At 35.3% G+C, this 23,177-nt stretch overlaps 2 protein-coding genes across 2 annotated transcripts; one reads left to right on the top strand and one right to left on the bottom strand.

Moving 5' to 3' along the window:
- Positions 1-14,987: 14,987 nt before the first annotated feature.
- Positions 14,988-19,458, top strand: LOC145604753 (purple acid phosphatase 18-like). Its single transcript, XM_081660693.1, has 5 exons — positions 14,988-15,384; positions 16,607-17,275; positions 18,260-18,448; positions 18,527-18,615; positions 18,914-19,458. The coding sequence occupies exons 1-5, from the start codon at positions 15,241-15,243 to the stop codon at positions 19,131-19,133; spliced, it is 1,311 nt and encodes a 436-aa protein (XP_081516819.1). The 5' UTR covers positions 14,988-15,240; the 3' UTR covers positions 19,134-19,458.
- A 928-nt stretch (positions 19,459-20,386) lies between these two features.
- LOC145605119 (CRS2-associated factor 2, mitochondrial-like) lies at positions 20,387-23,160 on the bottom strand. Its single transcript, XM_081661141.1, has 5 exons — positions 22,670-23,160; positions 21,709-21,836; positions 21,388-21,613; positions 21,121-21,248; positions 20,387-21,049 (listed from the first exon to the last, which is right to left on the bottom strand). The coding sequence occupies exons 1-5, from the start codon at positions 23,130-23,132 to the stop codon at positions 20,936-20,938; spliced, it is 1,059 nt and encodes a 352-aa protein (XP_081517267.1). The 5' UTR covers positions 23,133-23,160; the 3' UTR covers positions 20,387-20,935.
- Between the last annotated feature and the right edge of the window lie 17 nt (positions 23,161-23,177).

Genomic DNA, 23,177 nt, shown 5'->3' with positions numbered 1-23,177 from the left:
CTTTTTCAAAACATCCTCCTCCAAACTCCTCGACTGCTTGCTACCCCAAATGAATCTCGGCAAGCAGATTGATTTTTTTTTGCTAGCAACACACCCAAAAGTCCCAATATTACTCACTTCTTCTATCCAATTTTGGATATCTTGCTCATTTAGTATCTCTTTATTTGCACTTTTAGCCTGGTCTAAGCTTTGTATCACTTCATTTTTCAAGCTTTCCAACTCCTCAACTGATTTTTTTAGTTCCTCCTCTATGTTGCTGAAACTTGAAGCTTTGCTTACATTCATGGTTGATCTAAACAATGAAATAAACACAGAATGTTAGGCTTCTAGCGTAAACACCATATTGCATCTATTAAGAGCAACGCAACCAACCGCGTAGTGAGCCTTGGAAAAAAAAAATCAATTGAGTTATTTGGAGGATAGTTTTCAAATGGCTAGAATTAAATTGTCATAACCATCTATTTTTTATTGACTAATATAAACCGTTGATATGGTTAACTTTTATATTTACAAAAAAAATTAGGAAAAAAAAAAAAACTGCCAGCTTCTCTTGATTTAGAGTAGTTATTTTTTGGTTTTTCTCCTCAATCTTGTTTGAGTTCTCTGAAGGAGGAAAGGAAGTGTAGAATTTCTCACAAAATTCGTTCTGCAAATTCTTTACTAATAGTTTGTATACAAACAATGAAAATAATATTTGAAATCTATCTATAATACATGACAGAAGACTAATTAGTTTTCCCCAATTTCATTGCTTCAATAGTCGGAATACATATACCTGCGACCTGCATAATACTCCCCTCGTTTTTAAATATTTGCTCAATTTCTTCATGCGCGGAGTTTTAGGAGAAATTGGAGAAAGTAATAAAATATGGAGATAGTGAGGTTGGTTGAAAAATAAAAAATTGTAAAAAACCAAAAATAGGGGAAAGAACTGAAGGAGAGAATATGGAATTAATATTGTTTTTTTTTTTTGACGGGATATGAAATTAATATTGTTGGGTCCACTAGGTAAGAGAAATTAATTAAATATTGTAAAAAGTTTTCAAATAAGGAAATAGAGCAAATATTTAAAAACGGCCCGAAAAGAAAAGTGGAGCAAGTATATAAAAATGGTGGGAGTAGTTTCCATCATAATGATTGGGAAACTAAAAGTTTTAGCCTTAATTGGTCTGGGATTTCAATTTTTTGTTAATACTGGAAATATCTGGTCTCATCATTGAACCTATGCTTTTTATCTTATTGGATGATGTCAAATAAGTGGTTTCTTGTAATTAGAGACGACAAATCTTGCAATTTTTTTATTATCTTCAAATTCTTGGCATTTTCATTTTTTTGGTTTTGTTTTATGCATCATGGAGGATGATTTAATAAATTTAATGGAAAAATTATACTCTAGATACTAGAGTACTACGTAGTAGATTTATTGTTGATAAACTAGAATCAAATGTTAGTTTTTTATGGATATATATTGGAGATTCCTTTGAACTTAGAAATTGCATGTGTATATAGGATCAATGGCAGTTTTTTTTTTTTTTTTTTTTCTTTTTTTGATTGGTCATTAAAAATAAAGGGTCAAGATTAAAACTAATACAATAGCTACAATTTTATTGTAGCTATTGAATAGTCTTCCTTATTTGGAACACGAATGATAATTGTCATAATTGCTTATCAGTGGATTACTTGTTAAATAAACACTTAGGAAAAAAAAATCAATTATTGACTTGGAAATGTAAAACTACTTTAATTCCACAACATGGTTCTATGGTAGTTATTTTCTTTTTTAGGAAATATGGTAGGTATCCTTCAAATGACTAAAGTATTATTTTACTAATTTTTTATTGATTGATTTTGATTAATTTTTAGAAAAAAATTTAATTATAAATCATTTAACTAATTTTTAGAAAAAAAAAATTAATTAAAAATCATTTAGCTAATTTTTAAATTTTAATTATTAATTATTAAAATAATTTATATATTAATTATTAAAATAAAAAAATAAAAAGTATATATATAACAAGGAGAAAAATTTAAAAGTAAAAAAGAAAACATTTATAATTATTTTTGACATAAAAAATTAGTATAATAATAATCATTTTAAGGAAGACTCTTATAGAATTTTTAAATTTCCCTAAGTCATTCAATTAATCATTGTCAATAGAAAAGTGTTTTTGTTTTCTATTTTTACAAAAAAAAAAAAAAAAAAAAAAAAAAAAAAAAAAAAAAGTTATTTTGATTTTGTCAAGTAAAAAAGAAAACATTTATAATTGTTTTTGTTTTCTATTTTTACAAAAACAACTTTTAATTGTAATATGTTAGGATTTGACGGAAAGACTTGCGTGGACCTGGTCCACAATAATATTATTGTGGACCCGAGATTTATACACACGTAACTAACATTATATTGAACATAGTGACCCTTATGTTTAACATAGTAACCTTATTTTTAACATAGTAACCTTTATTAAAACTTATATACCGTTTAATATTATTATGAATTTGAATATGATGTTATGACCTATTTGAACATAGTGACTTTATGATTCATATTAACTAGTATATAAAATGTTTCATTAAAAAAATTAACCTCTTCTAACCTATATAGTACAAAAATGACTTTTATTTCAACATAGTGACCTTGTTTTTATTATAGTGACCTTTTTTTTATTGATAAAACAACCATATTTTCTCTAATACTAGTAGTCCATAATAAATTAGTGTGAACCAGGTTCATTTAAGAATTTGTGAGGATTTGAATGTATTTTAATGTGTACTATATTCAAATAAATGCATGTCGTAAAAGGTAATACTTCCTTCATTTTTTTTGAGGAATCCAATTTATGTACTGGTGGATTTCAAGCCGAATTAGGGCCTGTTTATTTCAGCTTAATTTCAGTTCAGTTTAGTTAAATTCAATTGAACTCCTAATTTCCTTCTCTCATAAAATATTCATTTCATCTATATTCAGTTCAGCTCCAATTAATTCAGTTCAGTTCAGCTCCAATCAGTTCAGTTCAGTAAATGTAAACAAACTCTTAGTGCCGACTCACATATCATATTGTTTCGGATAAAGCTGTTTTATTAAGACGGTTTTTGATTGAATTTGCGATGTAATTACTTCTAATGTGTTATGTATGTACTTGTGTTAAAATTTTAGATTACGTGAATTTTTTTTTTTCTTCTAAAAAAATACATCCAACTAACTCATATATCAAATATGACTTACTAATTTTATTTTTTTAAATAGAAAAATAAATTCATTAATAATAAAAATCATAAGACATCTATATAAAAAAAAATATTCGATTTTAACATATACATAATATGTTGAATCAAATAAAAAAAAAATTCATAAAAACTATGATCGTCGACTCGTCGAGTAGATCTTCAACCGTGGAGTATCTCCTGTTTATATCACTGAAAAATACCGCCTTATTGAAGAATCAATCTTACTATTTCCCGTAATTATATGGATGTTTTCCTTCTGATTTATCTGATTGTATTCCAAAACTTTAAAATCTTTTCGATCTCGCATAATTTTTCACCTATGAAATAATTTGACGACAATCTGCTTTGGAAAAAGGAGATAAACTTTGTTTTTTGAAGGAATTCAAAAGGTTTATGTTTACTCTTCTAACTAGTTAAAAACTTAAAACCGATGGAGACAAAAGAGGGGAGAGGAGAGAGAGTAATTTATTTATCACTTGATAGGAAAGTAGTAATGAAATTATTTGACACAAAGTAGTAATGAAATTAATCCATATGCTACATCAACATCGCATAAACGGGTTTACTACAGTAATTGATAAGCTGAATTGAGCATTAAAACGCGTGAACCCATATCAACATCGAAAACGTTGAACAGTACATCCAAAATTCAAATATATAATACCACTTATCTCCATTTCTCTCTTCCATACCACATTAATCTTATCTCTTCTATCTTTTCATCCACCACAACTCTTCTAATCAACTCCAACCACATTCAATTAATCTATTATTTTCTAAGTCTATTTTCTAGTAAACACATTTACAAATTATACCGTCCACATGTAAAGATACAACCCACCATCATACTAATCTTCTTAGCTACAAGCCTACTAGACTTGTTACTTAACTTGATACATCAATTTTTTAAGCTAGAATTTTTTTGTAGTGTATAATAGCAAGATCCTAGGCATGATACTAACAAGATTAATAACAATTCCTAGCATGTCACTAAACAATAAAGATCAAAGCTTTAACCCAACATGGTACTAACATGATATTAGAAAGGATTAAGGCACCTTAAACATGATACTAGGAAGCATTAAAAACATCCTAACATGATACTAGGAATATTAAATCAATAATAAACATGCTTTCTATATTGAAAGAGAGTAATAAGATTACATACTTTGAAGCCTCGTACCTCTTTCTAATAACAAAATACACAAATTAGTAAACTTCAATGAAAATAAATAAAGAACAATTAAAGAATTAAATTAAAATCAAATTAAATAAAGTTTAGACTAGATTTGGACCAAACCCTCAGAAATTATCAACCTTGCACGTCTAGGGCGAAGGCAACTTCGAACTTGGCTAAGAGACTCTAAGTCTTGTGAATGCGGAATATTGTAAAAAGGTTGGTTTAGAAAGAGAGAGAGAGATTAAGAATTAAGTAATTCTTGATGAGAGTTGATGAAAGTTGATTGATGATGATAGTTGATGAAAGATGATTGAGAGAATTGATGAATAAAAACAGAGGTTCGGACCCTATTTATAAGAAAACAGTCCGGAAAATCATAGAATTTGATAAGGAATAAAACTCCACTCTGTCGCTAACAAACGGACCTTGTCGCCAAGAATTTATCTTGTCGCCAGGCGACAGAGTCTGTCGCGAGGCGACAAGCCTGTCGTTTGGCGACAGAGACAATTTTTGCGGATTTTGTTTTTATCATATCTTTTGATCTAGAAGTCCAAATAAGTCATATAATATGTAGTTGGAAAGATCTTGAAATCTACTTTCCAGTGCAATTGGAATCAGATTAAAATATTTTGTAGATAAAAAGATATGGCCGAAATAGTGAAAGGGTGTCATTTTTGGATAGAGTTTCATATTCCTTTCATATCTTTTTCGTTATAGCTCGGAATTAATATTATAATATATCATTGGAAAGATAATTTCAAGATCTATCCAACCATATAAAATTTGGATAAAAATTATAAGGCACGAAAATAATATCTGACTATCTTTGAACATTTTTAAATCCGAATAGAATTAGGAAAGTTTTAAAAAAGAAAAGTTTATATACAAATCAAATTCTATGATCTTATCTTTTCAAAAAAGGATAATTAAGATATTTTAGAAACTTATAGAAGATTCTAATCAATCCTAATTAGTTTAGGAATAGGATTAAACCTTTGGACCCTCCTCATGATCATTGGGTCGTAGGTAAAATCCGGTTTGGGCCCAGTTTAGTATTTTGGCCATAACTTCCTCATTATTCATCGGAATTGGGCTTATAATATATCGTTGGAAAGGTCTTTTCAAGCCTCATCCAACTACACCATTATTGGACCCTTATCATGGACCAAAATAAACTTAATTGGACGTTTTCATAAAATAGAGTGGGTTTTCGAAAACAGAAAGAAGGATTTTAATAAAAACTAACCGCAACACTTGACTTTTCACACTTTCACCTCATTCGATTATGGTTCGACGTGACAGGTATTCATCACTGGGTTTGGTTTTGGGGAGACACAAATGGGTGTCTACAATAACATAAATAGATACTTCGTATAAATTAAACTAATAGTAATTTATAAAAAAAAAAAAAAAAAAAAAAAAAAAATTGTTTCTTTTGAGTATCCTAATGTTAATCGGACAAAGAACTAATTAATTTTACTGAACTAAAATTATTTTGGCTGAATTGAAATTATTCATACTGATTTTCGATATTTCTTTTTCAAAATTATTGAATTTTATTGAAGTGACCTTATTTTTATTGGACTGAAATTATTTATACTTAATATTATTTTTTATAAGGTAAAGTGAACAAAGCCCATATGTATACCAAAGTGTCAGGTTGGTTTGATACGGGCCTAGCCACAATTGGGCAATTAGTATTATGTGCACCATGGTGCACCTAGAAATAGGTGCACCTGGCCCAATTTGTGCCCAACAAAGGAAGCCTAGATAAAAGAAGCCCACAAAGTTTAAATTTTTTTTTTTTTTTATAAGAATAATAGTTTCTCCTTTCTCCAATTGTCATATCTATTTAAGTTTTTAAAAAAAAAAAAAAACTGTCACATCTATTTTTTTTTTATTTTTTTTTCAAATTTTTCTCTCTCTTCTCATAAATTAAAAACCTTCTTTAATTAATTCTTTTGTATTTTCTTTCTCCTCTCACCATCTTGCTCTCTTAAAAACCTGCAATCTACCATGGCAAAAGACAAAACACACACGAAAACACCTTCAAAAAGATAAACATCACTTAAACTTCTTTGATTTTCCTACATTTATGTTAAATTTGTTAATATAATTCAATAAATTGTAAAATTGAAACTATATTCTTCTACATAATTGTCTTTTTGACTTTTTTTAAAATTAATTTTTTTTTAATTTTTTTTTTTTTTTGTAGAAAATCAAAATTATCTGCTCCTATTAAAGGGGATGAAGATGTGTAAGTAATTTATTGTTTAAATTTGCAATTTGATTTTAAATTCTTAATTTTTAGAGCTAAATACTAACTTGAACCCTAAATTTTTTGAACAGTACAAATAATCAAATGTTCAGCGTATGAACACCAAAAAAGAAAAAATTAGATGATGTATTTAAGAAAAATCAATTGTTAAAAACTTCTGAACCCCAATTACAAACCACTGAACACCTTACAAAAACCTCTGAACCCCTACAAAACTTTTGAACCCCAACCACAAAGCACTGAACAGTCTTCAAAAACTTCTGAACCCTTACAAAAACCTCTAAACCCCAACCATAAACTACTGAACACCTTACAAAAACCTCTGAACCCTCTACAAAAAATTCTGAACCACAACCACAAAGCACTGCATGAACACATTACAAAAACCTTTAAACCCCCTACAAAAACTTCTAAACTACAATCACAAACCACTGAACACCTTACAAAAACCTTTAAACCCCTTACAAAAACTTCTGAACCCCAACCACAAACCACCGAACACCCTCCAAAAACCTCTAAACCCCCCAAAACTTCTGAAGCCCAACCACAAACCACTGAACACCCTACAAAAACCTCTGAACTCCCTACAAAACTTCTGAAGCCCAACCACAAACCATTGAACACCCTTCAAAAACTTTTGAACTCTTACAAAAACTTCTGAACCCCCTACAAAACCTTCTGAACCCCAACCATAAACCACTGAACACCCTAAAAAACCTCTGAACCCCTTACAAAAAGTTCTGAACCCAACCACTAACCACTAAACACCTTTCAAAAACTTCTGCACTTGAAGACACTACTCCGAATGCCAAATGTTCAGATTTATAAACTATGAAGTAGAGAATGCCAAATTTTTTAATAAAATTAAAAATACAAAGATCTAAAACAAAAATAAGTTCATAAGTAATGTATCGCATGTTCAGAATTATAATAAAGATGTTCGTAATTCCAAAAATACATGTTATGTATTTACAGAAAACGCATCATACGTTCATATTTTTAACTTAAAATGTTCAAATATAGAACTGCTCATAACAAAATACACAATTATCACTAAAAAAAATCAAAAACTAATGAAAGCTACATATTCCGAAATTCAAACCTAGGCATGGTGATTTAGATAATGAAATCTCATCGGAAAATAATCACACCATCGTCTAAACCACCTTCTCCTCGACGACGACGCCATTTTTAGCTTCACTACTTCATTGTAAATACTCCATTAACAAAGCTTCAAATTGAAGGTTGAGAAACAATTTTTGAATATAATCTATTGTAATGATGGAATTCACTATATGGTATCAACAATATGAAGGAATTCAATTAAAAGGATGATGAACGAATTCAAGAGAATGAATAATAAAATAGAGAGAAAAATAGAGAAGAGAGAAAATAGAGGAGAGAGAATTTAAGAGAGAGAAAATCAGAAATTAGGAAAGTATAGGAGGAAAGAGAAGAAAGAGTATATTTTAATTGGGTGGTTCACATAGAACTATATGCACCATGGTGCATATTATAATTTTCCACAATTGGGTAACCAGGCAAGTGATTGGGTTAGGTTTTGTTTGGCTTTTAGGCTAAGTCTGGGCAAAAAAAAAAAGGATTCTCTCTCTAGATTGGATCTTGCCATCATTCACTGTTTTTCACATCACCTCTACTAATGGATACAGGATACCGTGAACATATTAGTGGAACGAAAGCCTTTGGTAACCTTCAGCGGCTATGGCCTATGGAGCAAAGAAGCAAACACAACAATTTATCACCTAGACAACATTTCCAATGGACAAGAATATGGCTCCTGAACACAAAGTAGCTAATGTTTAGCTTTATAGTCTATTTGTTTTATTTTATGCTCCTAACAATTCATGCAAATTTACAAATGTAACAAATGTAACTTACCTCCGTTTTTTTAGTTGACACATATCCCTTGAAGTTAATTTTTTATTGACACATTTCTTTTTTAAATTGAGCGCGTCAACTAAATAGAAACAGATGAAATATATTATTAAAATTTCCTATAAATTAACATAATTAGGGATTAAGGATGCACTAAGGGGATAAATTTTCCTCAACGTATCATCCCATGTAGTACTAAGGGCTTTCAATCAACTTAGCAAGATTCATTGATGGTATGAAGAGATGGATTTAGAGCGATTTCCCTCAATATTGTTGAAACAAAAACAAATTCCCATTATGCACCCATTTAAAAGCAAATTTCCAGAATACCGTCTATGTAGGATTGGTAATTTGGTTTGGCTTAAAACTGCTAATTTTATTAACGGTTTTATATTAAAACCGCTAGCAACATTAGCGGTTTTGTATTTTTTTTATAAAAAATTAAAAAGCGAAGAGACCAGTTATTACTGAAATCAAGTCTCTTTGAACTTAACAATACTAATGTGGGCGCTCTCTTTCCTACTGTTGGCTAAGGCATAGTTTCAGAAAAGAGACCGCCTTTTTTGTTGGCAGGTCTATTTGCCTTCTTACTTTGACAGAAGGTCAGGAGAAAAAGAGACCTGTTAATAGAAAAAGATTATCTCTTTTCTGAGACCGCTAACAAAAATAGCGGTTTTAAAGCTATAACCGCTATTGTCATTCACGGTTTAAGCTGAACTAAATTAATAAAAAAACACCCAACACCGATCCTACTTGGACGGTATCTAGGGAATTAATGCAATGATGTTAATAACCAAAATTGTGGTTTACTCTTTCTAGCCATTCTTGCCGCCTTTTGTTCTGCTTCAGGCGAAATGATCAATCTTCAGAAGTCCTTTGTTAAGTTTAGCCCTAACACTCCTCCTGATTACAGGGATTTCCTAGCGCGGGGTTTGCGGCTTCAGTCGAAGGATTCTCTTGGGACTTATTTGGGTATGTCTGTTAACCTGGGGAGAAGTAAAGTTTCGGAGTTCAAGTTCCTAATTGACAGGGTTGCTAACCGTTTGTCTGCTTTTGCTTCTTTGCGCATGTCGGCAGCAACAAAATTGGTAATTATAAATTCAGTGTTGGTGGCTTCTTTTAACCATATCTTGTCAGTTTCAAAATTCCGTCTTTTGTGACTTCCCAAATTGATAGTCTTTTAGCCAGCTTTTGGTGGCGATCTTCTGGTTTCGTGAAGGGCTTCGCCTTGCGCTTGGCTTCTCTCCTGCATTTGCCGAAAGGCCTAGGAGGGCTGGGAATATTACGTAATGTTGCATGTTTTAATTATGCTCTTCTGGCTAGTTCTGGGTGGAGGACGATTCAAAATCCTCAGTTGTTGGTATCTAGGGTCATGTTTTCTATATATCCCTTACTAGCTTCTGCTCCAGACACCAGAATTCCCCGAGCCTCATGGGGGGTAAAGGTTTACAGATGGCATTGTCGGTAACAACTCCCGGAGTTCGATGGAAGGTTGGTAGTGGTATGAGTGTTCGGGTTTTAGAGGATGACTGGGCCCCTAGCGTGCCGGTTGCTTTCAAACAGGGTTTGCCTCAGTCAGATCTCCCGACTCATGTGTCTGACATTATTGATCCGCGTTCTAACACTACTAGAAAACGGACTAATTCCGACGGAACGGTTCCGACGGACATGAAAATCCGTCGGAAAACACTTAATTTCCGACAGATTTATTTTCCGTAGGAAATTGTGACGAATTTGTAATTTCCGTCTGAAATTTACGACGGAAATGAAAATCTGTCGTAAAGTAAGTGTTTTCCGACGGATTTTATTCCGTAGGAAATTTCCGATGGAATATTTGGTCGGAAATTAAAGTTTCCGACGGAATTATATTCCGTCGAAAAATTTCAGACTGAATATTATAAGTTTCCGACGAAATTTAATTTTTTTTTAAAAAAAAAAACAAACAAACCCCCCAAACCCTAATTAAAAACGGCGCCCCTCCCACCATATATATTCTAATTTCTCTTTCTCTCTCCTCTTTTCTCACTCCGCCTCTCTTCTGTCTCTCTCTCCTCTCCTCTCTTCCCATCTTCTCTGAGTTTCTACTCCTATCCTCTTCCTCACTTCTCAGTTCTCACGGTCTCCTCTCTCCCTTTTTTCTTTTATTTTTTTTTTAATTTTCTCCTCATCTTCTTTCCTCCTCCTCTTTCTCAATTCTCACCGGCGCCGCGCCTTAGTTCTCTTGCTATTTCATATTAATGGTTTTTACGGCCAAATTCGACCATGAAATCTCTAGATCTAGAGGTTTCAGGGTCGAATTTAGCCGTATTAAACCAAATTCGGGTTGAAATTGGAAGCTTCGGTTGTTAAGGTATGTTTTCTGGTTTTAATTTTTTTTGTTTTTTGTATTTTGGTTGTTAGTTGAAATTCGTGGTTTTTTTTTTATTGTTTTTGGGTTGAAATTCGTGGTTTTTAGCGGTGGTGGTGGTTTTTTATGGTGGTGGTACGGCCAGATTTGTTGTAGATCTGGGTTTGTTTTGGTGTTAGATATTGATTTGGGTGGGTTAGGGTGGTGGAAATGGTCGTTTAGGATTAGGGGGTGGGTCTGGTTTGGGTTAGGGTGGTGGTGGTGCGGTTAGGGTAAGGCTGGGGAAGAGGGTGGTGTGGTTAGGGTAAGGCTGATGTGGGGGTAGTGGTGTTGGTGGTCTGCAGTTGGGGATAGGGTGGTGACACGCCGTGCCCTGGTGGTGCGGCGTGTTTTTTTTTATTTTAATTGAAATATTTTCCGACGGAAATTCCGTCGCAACTTCCCGACGGACACAATTCGGTCGGAAGTTGCGACGGACTTTTCCGGAGCCAGAAAATCTGTTCCGACACCAGAATTCCGTCGGAAAGTTTGTCGGAGAAAGGTTTCCGACGGAATTTCCGTCGAAAGATGTCGTTTTTCCTACGAAGGCTTTTTCGACAACCGGTTCTGGCAGAATTCCATCGTAAACGGCATTTCCGACGAATTTTGGGGTGTTTCCGACAGAATTTTTCCGTCGGAATCGAGCTATTTTCTAGTAGTGTAACGCACGGGATTCCTCGAGGATCCACAAGTTCTTTGACTATCTGACGACTTCTCGTATTCTTAGTCTAGATCGTCCGTTGAAACTCATGGATGATTTTGTGCATGTATTGGAAGTTCACAAAGGATGGTGAATTCTCCACGAAGTCTACTTATGCTTTCTTGCTCAAGAAGACTTCTAGTACCTTCTCTAGGGGATAGACTCTTCCTGGTGGGGGAAGTTCCGGGGTCTCCCGCTATTCCCGAAATGGAAGATTTTCGACTGGAAGTTAATTTAGTCTGGACTTGCGGTGGTTGCTGCTTTAGCTGCTCGTGGTATTTCGGTTGATTCAGTTTGTTGTTTTTGCCACAGGGAACAGGAGACGGTAGCCCATCTTTTCCAAGATTGTGACTTTGTTGCATCTTTATGGGTCTAGAGTTCCTTTCGGTTTCATCGTCCAGGACTTCTCCATCTTCCTTTTCTTCAATGGTTTAACTCGACAGTCTCTTTGCTGAGAGTTGCTAAGGGTTTGGTTCGGTTCTTTGCTCTTTTATGGGCTATTTGGCTTTCTCAGAGCAGTATCCGGTTTCGGCACCAAGTAGTTTCATCGGATGACATTTTCCTTCTTGCCTCCCTGTGGACTGTGCAGGGATTGTAGGCTCAGGAATTCCGTAGCCGACTGTGCTCTAGGCCTCTTGTCCGCCTTCCTGAAACGGGTTTTACTGCCACGCTCTGTGGTTCATCTTCAGGATATGAGATTTGTTTGGTTTGTGATGGGGCGTGGTCGCCGACAGACAATAGGTCAGGTGCGGGATGGAATATCCGATATTGTGATTCACCTATTGTACGAGGAGGAGGGGCCCGTGCATCTATCTCGTCTTCAGCTTTCCATTCTGAATTGCAGGCCTTTTACTAGGGATTACGTCATGCCTATTCCAAAGGTTTCCGTCGGATCCTTGCTTTCTCAGACTGTGAATGTCTTTTTCTGACGTTGGCCCACAAACAACGTGATGATATTTCGCTTTATGGGTTACTTTGTGACATTCGGGCTCTTTTGGCTACTGTTAACTCTTGCAAGATTCAGAAGGTTTTGAGGGATTGGGTGTCCCCGACGCATTGGTTGGCCGGGAAGGCTCGTGATCGTGATTTTCTTTTTTGGTCTTTTTAGGTTTTGTTAGATTTTGCCTTTTTTACTAGTTCTCTATGTAAAAATAAATAAAATAAAATAAAATATACTAGGATTCACATGGTGAAATTTTTTAGTGCATTCACTAGTTGGGGGGGGGGGGGGGTGGGGGGATTCCCACGGCAGTTTATTACTTCCTCCGTTTTCTTTTACTTGCAACACTTCCCTAAAAAAATGTCACAATACTTGCAACACACCATAAAAGAAAAGTTACTTTAGGGAAAAATTATATTGTTTTCCTTATTTAAAGCACATAGCCCACTAAATTACACTCCTAACCACCACTCATCCTATTTTAAAGTCTATTATATCATGTGAATCCCACATTTCTTAAATACCGTGAAAAAGTATGTGTTGCATCTAAAAGAAAACAGAGGAAGTATATTCTTTGACTCTTTGTAATCTCATGTAAGTGCTAAAAATCACAAAGTATCTTTAAATGTGCCTTGAAATCAATGAGAAAACTAGAAAAGGCAAAGACCTAACTTCAAATGCAAAAATTTCTCTAATATACAAATTATTTTAAGGTGATTTAAGTTGAACTGTTGAAGAGGATAATATCAGGATTGATAAAAAAATAAAAAAATAAAAATAATCCAAGGTTATACTACCTCCGTGTCTTTTTAGTTGACACGTATTCCTTTTTAGGAAGTTTCTTTTTAGTTGACACGTTTCCTTTTTGGGTAAATTTTTTACCTTGCTTTACAAGTTACTCCACTTGCTTTTTCATTCTCTATCACTCTCTCTCCTCTTCTTAATATATGTGCCTAAATCAAACACGTCAACTAAATAGAAACGGATGAAGTATTTGACATGCTTGCCCAAACATTTTTCCATTTCAAATGTCTTTTGTACAACTTGCTCATAATTTATGGTGAACTAAACATAGCCCATGGTATCTTTGTCAAAAAAAAAATAATAATAATACTACCTCTGTTACATATTATTTGCAACGATTAGACATTTTCCCTCTCTACTTTATGTCACATCGTTGCAAATAATGTGTAACGGAGGTAGTAATAATAAGGAAATTTTGATATTTGCTACCACTAAAAACACCATGTTTCACATTTGCTACCTATTTATTTTTTTTTTTTTTACTTTACTACCACCTAAATTAGAGTTTGTTAAAAATCAATACCACATGCCTTATTCCGTTATTGTCTCCGTTAGTGGGGCCCAACCAACGTCCACCCACCTTCTAGCCACCACTCCCTCCCTCCAGCCACCCTTGCTACCACCAACGACACCACTTACCTCCCTCTATTAGCAGCAGCACCGCAAAACACCAACGATCAGCCACTCCTGCTCCCTGCTACCACCAACCATCAACCACCACGGACACCGCGCACCTCCCTCGCTCTATTGGCAGCAGCACCGAAAAACACCAACAATCAGCCACCCCTGCTCCCATCAACAATCAACCACGCACCGCACCTTCCTCCATTAGAAGCAGCACCGCACCTCCCTTGTCTCACCACCACGGCAGCAAATCGTGGCAGCAGCAGCGGCATCAACTCGGAGAAGAACCAAAATTGCTCCAAATTTGCTCAGAGAAGATGAATTCGTTGTGGAATTCGTATGTGTGGTTTCGCAGTGGAGAAGATGCGGCATTTCCTCCACCGGAATTGACCCCCCCTCCCCTTCCCCTACCCTTTTCGGTCACCCTTAACCCTAAATCACCACCCCAAAACCACCATAAGCGAAACCCTAATACCTGTTTAGGGTGGTTTCGGGGTTTCGGGCTGGTGGTTTTGGGTTAGGGGTGTCGGTATTTGGTTGGGGGAACGGGAGGGGGTGGGGCCGCCGGCGCTGGTCGAAGCTCTGGGTGCTGGCAGGGGGGTGGGGGGAGGGTGGCAGTGGGTGGCTGGGGTTTTTTTTTTTTTTTTTTCTTTTTAATTTTTTTAATTTTTTTTTTTTTTAATAAACTTAACGGAATCCAACGGATTCCGTTAAGTGGTAGTAATTTCCAACAAACTCTGATTTTGGTGGTAACAAAGTAAAAAAAAAATTAAAACGGTAGCAAATGTGAGTGGAGGTGTTTTACCTGGTAGCAAATGTCAAAATTTCCTAATAATAATAATAATAATAATAATAATAAGAAATAGCCCATAGTCGTAGCGAAACTAGTAACTTTGTCTTGTGGCGTGTGAATATGATCTACCGACTTGAACAATTGTTTTAGTTTTGGCCTCCAAACTTTACGACTTTTGTTAGCCACTTGCTTGTAAAGTAATGACCTCCCTTAAGTAAAACAAAAAAAATGACAAAAGTAGTTCAATCCTAAAAGCAGAAAAACAACATACCATTCCCAATTTAACTTTCCGAAGATTTACACCACCTGGCCCGAAATTTATGGGGGATTCTTTCTTTTCCCATTATTATTAGAACAAAATCAAATCTTTCCTAAATTCCAAGTACAAGTATCATTTAATTCAATCCCAAAAACATGGGTTGTCAAATTTTGCAACTAATTATTGTAACTGTAACTCTGTTAATCTCTGCTTCTTATGCTACTGAATACATTCGGCCTAAACCTCGTCAACTTCTTCATTTTCCATGGAATCGTCGCAGCTCCACCGAACCCCAACAGGTTTTTTCCATTTATTCATTTTTATATACTGAAATTTTATTAATTGGTTAATTTGATTGCTATAATCTTTGGGTTATGGTTTGATTTTTAACTTATGAATTGGGTTTTATTTTTGATATATTTTTGGATGGTTCGTGTATTTATCTTCAGTTTGTTTCAATTTTTTTTTTTAATTATTTTTTTCTGTTTGCTTATGATAAATCAATCCTGTTGGAGGTGATCTTGGTGTTATATGGAGGAAAGGACCTAAATTTTACTTGTATAAAGGCCTGATTTGATTTTAGGTCTTGGGTACCCACGGATTTACTATACCACTCTAGACTTTAATCAACTAAGATAGTTGACGTCTTCTCTAGTAAAGGACCTTCATGACTCATGAGTAGTTTTTAGATAACATAGTCGGGTACTCGGGTGTTAGCCGACTCCAAATCAATTTGGGACTAAGGCTTTGTTTTTGTTGTGATCGAAGTATATGTGGAATGTGGTCATATATCTAGAGAAACTTTGCTTAATTCTTGTTCTGTAGTAGGTAAATTGATTATGCAAAATTAATTAAACCCTTAAAAAATGTAAAGGAAAGGAACATTGTGTGATTGTAAGTAGAAGTTGTAGTTGGGATGAAATTAGAATGTTACTAGTGACATTTCTTTGCTAAAGCATGACTGCATAAGTGGCACAAACTCAACAATCAGGATTCTACATTGTTAAACTTAGAAATATGCATTATAGATGGCAAAATGTGAATTCTTTGTTGTCTTTCCAGTCTCAAAGGCGCTGTTTTTTCTTATTTGTCAAGGTGTTGTCTTTGTGTGACTGCATAAATTTGTTGTTTGATTGAGTAGTGCTTATATTTGTATCTTGCATTTAGGGCCTGTTCTCTTCAGCTTGTTTTCAGTTCAATTCAGTTCTTAATTTCTGTACTGTCATAAAATATTCAGTTCAGCTCAGTCCAGTCCAATTAGTTCAGTTCAGCTAAGTTCAGTTCAGTAAATCTGAACAGGCCCTTAGTGAATCTTTGTTGTAGGATTGGGCCTATACTTCCTTTACATTTTGTCAATAGGTTTTTGTTTAATGCGAGCTAAACTACATTGTTGCCTGAGACACCCATCAAAATGGTGCAATGCGAGTTAAGGGGTCGAAGGAAAAGCAAATAATGCAGGAGTTTTAAGGCAATCTTAAACTGAAGTATTAGAGGTCTTATTAACATTTATTTTGTTTTCAGGTACATATCTCATTGGCAGGAGACAATCATATGCGAATTTCATGGGTTACGGATGATTCATCAGCTCCTTCTATAGTTGAATATGGAACATCACCTGGACAGTACTCTGCAAAAGCTGAGGGGGAGAGCACCTCCTACTCTTATATGCTATACAAATCAGGAAAGATACATCATACTGTTATTGGGCCACTGAACCCTGACACTGCATACTTCTATCGTTGTGGAGGGGAAGGTCCAGAGTTCCAGCTGAAAACTCCTCCAGCTCAACTACCGATTACTTTTGCTATTGCTGGTGATTTAGGTCAAACGGGCTGGACAAAATCAACGTTGGACCACATAGATTTATGCAAGTATGATATGCATTTGCTACCAGGAGATCTTTCCTATGCTAATTACATGCAGCATAGGTGGGACACATTTGGTGAACTAGTGCAACCACTAGCTAGTAGAAGGCCTTGGATGGTTACGGAAGGGAACCATGAAAAAGAAAACATCCCTTTAGTGAAAGAAGGTTTCCAATCATACAATGCACGATGGAAAATGCCATTTGAGGAGAGTGGTTCAAGTTCCAATCTTTATTATTCTTTTGAAGTAGCGGAGGTGCATGTTATCATGCTTGGTTCATATACAGATTATGATGAATACTCTGAGCAATTTAGCTGGCTAAAGGTTAGCTTTATTTCTCACTCTTAATCTTTTGACAGATAGTGCGTGATCAAATTGTTTGAAGTGTTTTTACTCCTTTATCAATTCTGAGACCTCTCTCCAGTTTTAACTCATTTGGACCCCTTCATCACTAACAATATTCTTTCTGAATTGTTGTTACTATCATGTATTTTGCCAAATGGTTATATAGGCTTACTCCATTTGCAAAGTTTCTCAAGTTCTGACATGTATAGCGATCCCATTTCTAGGAGGTATTGATGTAAAAAAGAGATTGAATCGAGATAAAGATATATCTAATTTGCATATCTACTGATCAAATTGAAACATTGCTGCATGTATTTTATACTAGCAGATATACATATGGTAGTAATTACTTGTTTCCGATGGTTGGGATGCTTTATACAAGAAATATTTCCTCAAGCATATGTTTAGTGCCGTTATTGGGTTTGCTTCACCCGTCTTTCATTTTACAAGTAGAGATTTTAAAAGCCTGTGACACTTAGTGATCTGGACCTTATTACTTTACTGATTGCAAATTTTGTGTCAAAGATCTGTTCTTAATTATATACCTCTCAATGTTACTGTACAAGGTATTGCTCTGATAGAATATGTTCTTACTTAGACACTAATTTCCTGGATAATAATTGCTACTTGCTAGAGGATGCATTAACCGCAGTCTACTGTGTTTTCCATTTGTATAGGGAAGTATTATGCATGGCCTCTCACTACTGATAAGTTGGATATATTCTGTAATTTACATGGGGAAACATCTTTTGTGGTCTTTTGTTCTGCTAATTGAATCATTAAATGTAATGATTGTTAGTTGGTTAATCCAATTAAGGCCTTTTGTTCTGTTAATTGAATCATTGAATGGATTGGTTGTTACTTGGGGAACCCAATTTGGTTTTTTTTTTTTTTTTTTTTTTTTTTTTTTTTCTTTTTTTCTTTCTGTAGCTTGATATTACTTAACCCATGTTTTATTTATAGGATGATCTTAATAAGGTAGACAGAAAGAGAACTCCTTGGTTGATTGCTTTATTCCATGTCCCTTGGTACAATAGCAACACAGCTCACCAAGGTGAAGGAGATGAGATGATGTCATATATGGAACCATTACTCTATGCTGCTGGTGTAGACATGGTGCTTGCTGGGCATGTGCATGCTTATGAACGATCGGTATGAGTGTTTAAATTCCTTTATCCTGTTGGTCTTTTTAAGAAATTGTATGTTAAATATTTACCCATATGTTGACAGAATCGAGTGTATGGAGGTAAATCTGACCGTTGTGGTGCCGTCCATATTACTATTGGTGATGGTGGGAACTCTGAGGGTTTAGCTCGAAGGTGTGTACTCATGAACCTTCTTCATTTGCACTTTACATTTGTGTTTACATTCTGTCCTTGTTAGATGATCATGTAGAAGGAATACTCATCTACTTATTGCATAAAATCCTAATGATATAGACTTGTGAGTAGATAGTATATATGAAGGTAACTTCATCAGTTATGAATAAATGATCACGCCTTTTTTGATGTTAATTCTAAATTTTCTCAGCCTTTTTGTTCATTTCCTTCATGAATATCAGGTTTGTACTGATTTTCCTTGATCTTCCTTGATGTTTTGGTTTTCTATGGACTTCAGGTATCAAACTCCGCACCCTGAGTGGTCAGTATTCCGGGAAGCTAGCTTTGGCCATGGAGAACTCCAGATTGTGAACTCATCTCATGCTTTCTGGAGCTGGCATAGGAATGATGATGATGAGCCGGTTAAATCAGATGAGGTCTGGATAACCTCTTTAGCTAGTTCAGGATGCCTTGCAGACAAGGCACCTGAATTCAGGAAAATACTTTTGGAGCCATAGGACTGTCAGATAGTAGCAACTATTTTCGTATTCCACTATTCCTGTTATCAGTTAGCAGGATTCCTTGTAGATATTGTCATCAAATCATGTTTGTACCCTGTCTAAAGATGGCTATAGAGCTTATTTTAGAACCTCTGCCGCTACAGGGATATCTGACAGTCTTGGTTTTAGCAGATCTTGTATCTTGCTTCTGTACTGGAATTTGTGTCCTCTACAGCTTATGTTGCTATTATTGTTTTTGTTACTACATGGTGTAATCTAAAATTTTACCATTGTAGTACAGATGTTTATATATATAGAAGTACTCGTATATCGCCCTGTTTCATCTTGGACCTTTTCCTGTATACTTGCAGGCGTTGCAGTTTTGTTTCAGTTATTCCTCCAACACAGCTTTATGATTTGTATATCTGGGTCAATGAGTTTTTCTATAAAAAGACTTTCAACAACTTGGATGAGTGAGCCATGGAGATGCCATTTTCAGTGAACCAATGTAAAAGTGTCAAATACATTCACGAATACTTTCACCACTTATCTTCATGTAATGTTGGATTTGAAATCAAACACCACAGCGCACATTTGAGAGTTTTATAAAGCTACAAGTATTTATGTAAATGCAAAAAGTTAAAATTTTAGAGGTTTGGTAAGAACAAATGGAGAAAGTTTATGTGATACAGATCCACATTCAGCCCTTCTATGTAGAAGAAAATCAGAACTGTGATTTCAGCCGGGGTTTCTAGTTGCTCAAATAGGGCAGCTAATTGGTAATTGAAACACAATTTTGATTAACATCAGATGGGCTGATGGGGTATAGAAGAATGATTCTGAGTGAGCTGATATAGTTTAGGTTACCATTTCTGAAACAGGATACCTTATATACAACCCTGCAGTATTCAGGCTCAAACAGCAATACAATTGGAGCTCATGCACATCTGCTGGCTATTTGAATGGATCGGGAAATAACTGGGGAAGAGTTAGAATTCTATCAGACTTGGCTTCACTCGTTGAAATTCTGAGAAATAGGAAGTGCATCCCTGTTGACTAACAAGCATCTCTCCACCATACACGAAAAGATGTAAAGCGTCTTCTCATTGCTGTGTGCAGTCTTCAGAAATGAAGCCCAGCAGGCCACATGATGGATATTGCTTGCAAACAGAATTTAGCGGTTCATTAGTTTTTCAGCTAAGTTTAGTGGATGTCAAAAAAAAAAAAAAAAAAAACAAAAAAATGCAACATTGCCAAGGCGAAGGAAGATATGTTATAAGATGTATGCTCATGTTTGTTGATAAAAAAAACAAAAATACAAGTACAAGATTTATCTCATTTAGAGTTTGTAATTATCAGGGTACGAACTGTAGAGCAAGGTAGGGAATCACAACAACCACAACAATTGAAGCTACAACTTGTCCATTGTCAATTGTCATAGATATTGATCAAGGTTCAAATGAAATAAACATGATGACACAATGAACATAAGAATCCTCAGGTGTCTCTTCTCATCTCTACCTTCCCAATCAACCACGACCAGAACTCAGAGCAGCAATCACTAGGACTCACTGTCATCCATGCCGTTAAATAGAAATGTAGAGTATGTGTAATGATGGTACAGCTTCAAATCTTTATGACATACAGCAGCTTCATGCATGAGAAACCTCCTGATTGGGTGAAACAATCTTCCCATTTGACATATAAGAAAGTGTGACGAAGATCAATGAGTACATCGCTGACTCGGACCAACCTGAAGCCAACAGTAGTGATAAGATGTTGGGTAATAAGTAATAACACAGAGCGACTCTCATTCATGACTACAAATTTGATGGCTCATTTTTATAGCTAGCTTGATTGCCTTGGTCACTCTTTCCCCTCCAAAGAATAATTTGCTCATCCTTGAACAAGATTGGGATACATGGTACTAGGTCCTGCATAGATTTTAAAACAATGGTTATAAAAGAAAATGTGAAAGAACCCAAACTTAAGTAAAGAGATCTACCCTTAGCTTCACACCAATCCTTTTGCAATCACTGGTTCCAACATAGGTACAGTCCAGTCTCACTACCTCTTCAGTCTCGAAGGCATCCCGCACTCTTTGCACCACATTCACATACACACCATTCCTGGCTAAAGAAACACATCAATCATGAAAAAGTGTTTTTTTTTTTTCCCTCTCTTTTTTCTTTCATGCTGCCTAATATTTCATAGAATCATAACTTCATAAGCAATTGAAAGAACAGAGGGATAACTAAGAGAAATAACATACTGAGTTTCATGAGAGCAAGAGAATTAAGCCCCTGGTTCCTCAATTCTTTGGTTTCTTCAAAAGTCAAGCCATCAGCAACATTTTTCACAAGCTTCGGATAAATTGGAGCACGAGGCTTCCAAAGCATTAAAGGAATAACAGGTCTGTTTTTGGGATCATAATTCCTACCCCGATATAAAACTAGAACATTAAGGTGGCGGTAGATGACCTTTCCACCCGATTTATCCTGCAGTAAGTAAAAGAGCAGAATATCAACATCTCTGAATGACCATAATTCCCACCAAAAAAGGCTGATAAAATAAATGCTATTCGGATCAGCACCTCGAGGTGGAAGCAAACATTGTCCATGTCAAGAGTTGGAATTCCCAAGCATTTGATCCTCACAGCCTCAGCTCTCCGCCAATGGTTGTGGACATCATCCAACATGTTATGGGTAACTCCATCCTTCCCTAACCCCATTAAAGAAGAGGGGACAATAAAACAAAATTGTCAAGTCACTTTCAAGTAACTCTTATCTTAACGAGGATAGAGAAGCCATTATAATGGAACCACACTAAGTGTACCATGGATTATACAAAGCCATGACAACCAATCTCCTTAGTGCGAGAAATCAAATATACTTGTTCATTATCACATGACAGAACCTTGAAATTATACTCTATATATTGTAACTAGAATGCTGTAAATTTAATTATTTATACTCATCAAAAGGTCAACATACAGCATTATTCATGCAAGATTGCAGGGTCATGTTTCTTCTACACTTAACACTGCTTCTGCTACAATGATCAAAGAGGAAACAAAATTACAAAAATATGTTTGTACATAGTATTTGATTAACACGTAACACGAACACAAAGTTATTGTAAGTCCGTGTCACCTAGATAACTCATTCCCCTGCAAACAGCAAACTGAAAAAGCAAATTAATACATATATGTGCACATTTTGGCATAGGTAGTGAATTGTGTACCCATACACCCTAGGACATGTTGAATTCTTATTTTTTGTCAAATATCACCAACATACAATCCACATTAAATGGTATGAAATTTAGCAAATACACAAGTTATCCACATTATCACACAACAAACTATCAAACAATCAAAACATTTCAACCCCATCAAATAGAATATAAAGCTTATGATCATCTCCAAAATCACAGAAATGATAATATCTCAAAATATGGACTTTTTTTTGTTTTCTTAAGGCGCTCTACCAGACCGGAACCTCTAACGAACCTACTATACAAACGAATTGAATAAAAGGAGAGAGAAAAAGTACCAATATTAATCTGGCGATTACAATCATTATGACGATACTTCTCCACAAGCTCAGCAACCTCTTCTTCCGAAAGCGGCTCACCCAAAACTCTCTCTTTCTCCATTTCCCACTTTTCTCTCTCCTCTGTTTCCCCTTGGGCCGGAGCATTCGTCCCGGTCCATTTCCTGTCAAGCCGGCCAGGCCCAAACGGAGAAAAACTGGGCGGTTCACGGAACCCAATGGGCTTAACCGATGGGTCGGATTCGGAGTATGAGTGCCGGAAGTCGAAGGGTAGGTCGGAATTTACCAGGAAATTGGGGGCATTTTGGGTATTTTTGTGGGGTTGTTTGTCTTTCTTGTTCTTGTTTTGGGGTTTTGGGATGAGAGAGAAAGGTGGGTCGTCGGCGTCGGAGGAGAGAGAAGAGAAGGAGGAAGTGAATTGGGTTAGAGGGATGCAACGACGTCGTATTAGGAGGTTTAGCATTGGCTGTTGAAGAAGTTAACTTTTTCTGGTTACTCTCACTGAAAG

Source organism: Chenopodium album, chromosome 22 (genome assembly GCF_948465745.1).
Source record: "Chenopodium album chromosome 22, dcCheAlbu1.1, whole genome shotgun sequence".
NCBI classification, from domain to species: domain Eukaryota; kingdom Viridiplantae; phylum Streptophyta; class Magnoliopsida; order Caryophyllales; family Amaranthaceae; genus Chenopodium; species Chenopodium album.
The sequence above is the reverse complement of the archived record's forward strand: the minus strand, read 5'-3'. Positions and strand labels throughout refer to the sequence as shown.